The following is a 1,207-nucleotide window of genomic DNA, read 5'->3' as shown; positions in this document are numbered from 1 at the left end:
CCCCCCCCCAAAAATAAAGGTAGCTCCCCCTCCCAGGAACTGCCCTGGGCCAGCAGGAAGGGGAGCCGCTTTGCTAACAGCTGCGCTTTCCGGCCCTCAGGAGCTCTTCGCTGAATTCGGAACTCTGAAGAAGGCGGCTGTGCACTATGACCGCTCAGGGCGCAGTTTAGGAACAGCCGACGTGCACTTTGAACGGAAGGCAGACGCCCTGAAAGCTATGAAGCAGTACAACGGCGTCCCTCTGGACGGTGCGTCCGAGGTTGGAGCCGGGATGGTAGAGGGGCCGCGGGCCGTGCAGGATCATGGCTTACCCCTGCGGCCGAGGACACTTTGCATTCGCCCCTTGGTCTCTCTCTTCCATCCTGCCACCTCTCATGCTGCCCCACACATCCGGACCAACCTCTTGTGAACCCCCATCCAGCAAGCTACATCCCTCCCCTCCTTCAGCTCCTTCCGGAAGATTCACTTCTGTGAAGCCTTCTCAGAACCGCCATAGCACCTCTGAGTGCGGGGCTGTAGTCGTAGAGACAAAGGTACCGGCTCTTCTTCCGCCAGGCCTCCCGCACCTCTCCCCCCATGAGCGCCCCGGACACCTGAGCAGACACCCGCCTGACCTGGACTCAGGAGGAGCGAGGAGGTCCCGGCGGGGTTGGCGGCGGCACCGCCGGCCCTCCTGCTGGTGTCACTCGGCCGCCCCCTCGCGGGCAGCCTCTGAGACACGCCGAGCCCCTTGCCAGCGCTTGCCCGGAGAGCGGGGTGCGGAGCCCCGCGGGTGCGCCCCGAGCCCTCTAACTGGAGCGCGCCCTCTTGTGTGCTTTGCCACAGGCCGCCCCATGAACATTCAGCTCGTCACGTCACAGATCGACACACAGCGGAGACCCGCGCAGAGGTGAGTGGGGGCCCGTGGCGCGTGGTTGCTCGCCCCGCAGGCCTTCGCAGGTCGCGGGAGTGAGGTCCGCTTTCCTCGCCAGCGTAAACAGAGGCGGGATGACCAGAAACCGTGGCTCCGGAGGTTTCGGGGGCGGCGGAGGCACCCGGAGAGGTGCCCGCGGAGGGAGCCGGGGCAGAGGCAGAGGCGCCGGCCGGAGTTCGAAGCAGCAGCTTTCCGCGGAGGAGTTGGACGCGCAGCTGGACGCTTACAACGCGAGGGTGAGTGCCGGCCCGGGGGGCGGCGGCGGCCAGAGCCCGCCTGGGAGCGGGGGGGGGG

General features: G+C 66.9%; 1 protein-coding gene across 1 annotated transcript in view; it reads left to right on the top strand.

Annotated features, from left to right (window-relative positions):
- Window positions 1–1,207, top strand: part of ALYREF (Aly/REF export factor) — an 11,612-nt gene that overhangs the window by 1,964 nt on the left and 8,441 nt on the right. The window contains exons 3-5 of the mRNA XM_077756525.1: window positions 101–248; window positions 826–889; window positions 972–1,153. Coding sequence (XP_077612651.1) covers window positions 101–248; window positions 826–889; window positions 972–1,153 — 394 coding nt within the window. The remainder of the gene's footprint in view (window positions 1–100; window positions 249–825; window positions 890–971; window positions 1,154–1,207) is intronic.

The sequence above is a fragment of the Crocuta crocuta genome, unplaced genomic scaffold, assembly GCF_008692635.1.
Source record: "Crocuta crocuta isolate KB4526 unplaced genomic scaffold, BGI_CrCroc_1.0 scaffold50, whole genome shotgun sequence".
Taxonomy (NCBI): Eukaryota; Metazoa; Chordata; class Mammalia; order Carnivora; family Hyaenidae; genus Crocuta; species Crocuta crocuta.
This window is presented reverse-complemented; position numbering and strand designations above follow the sequence as displayed.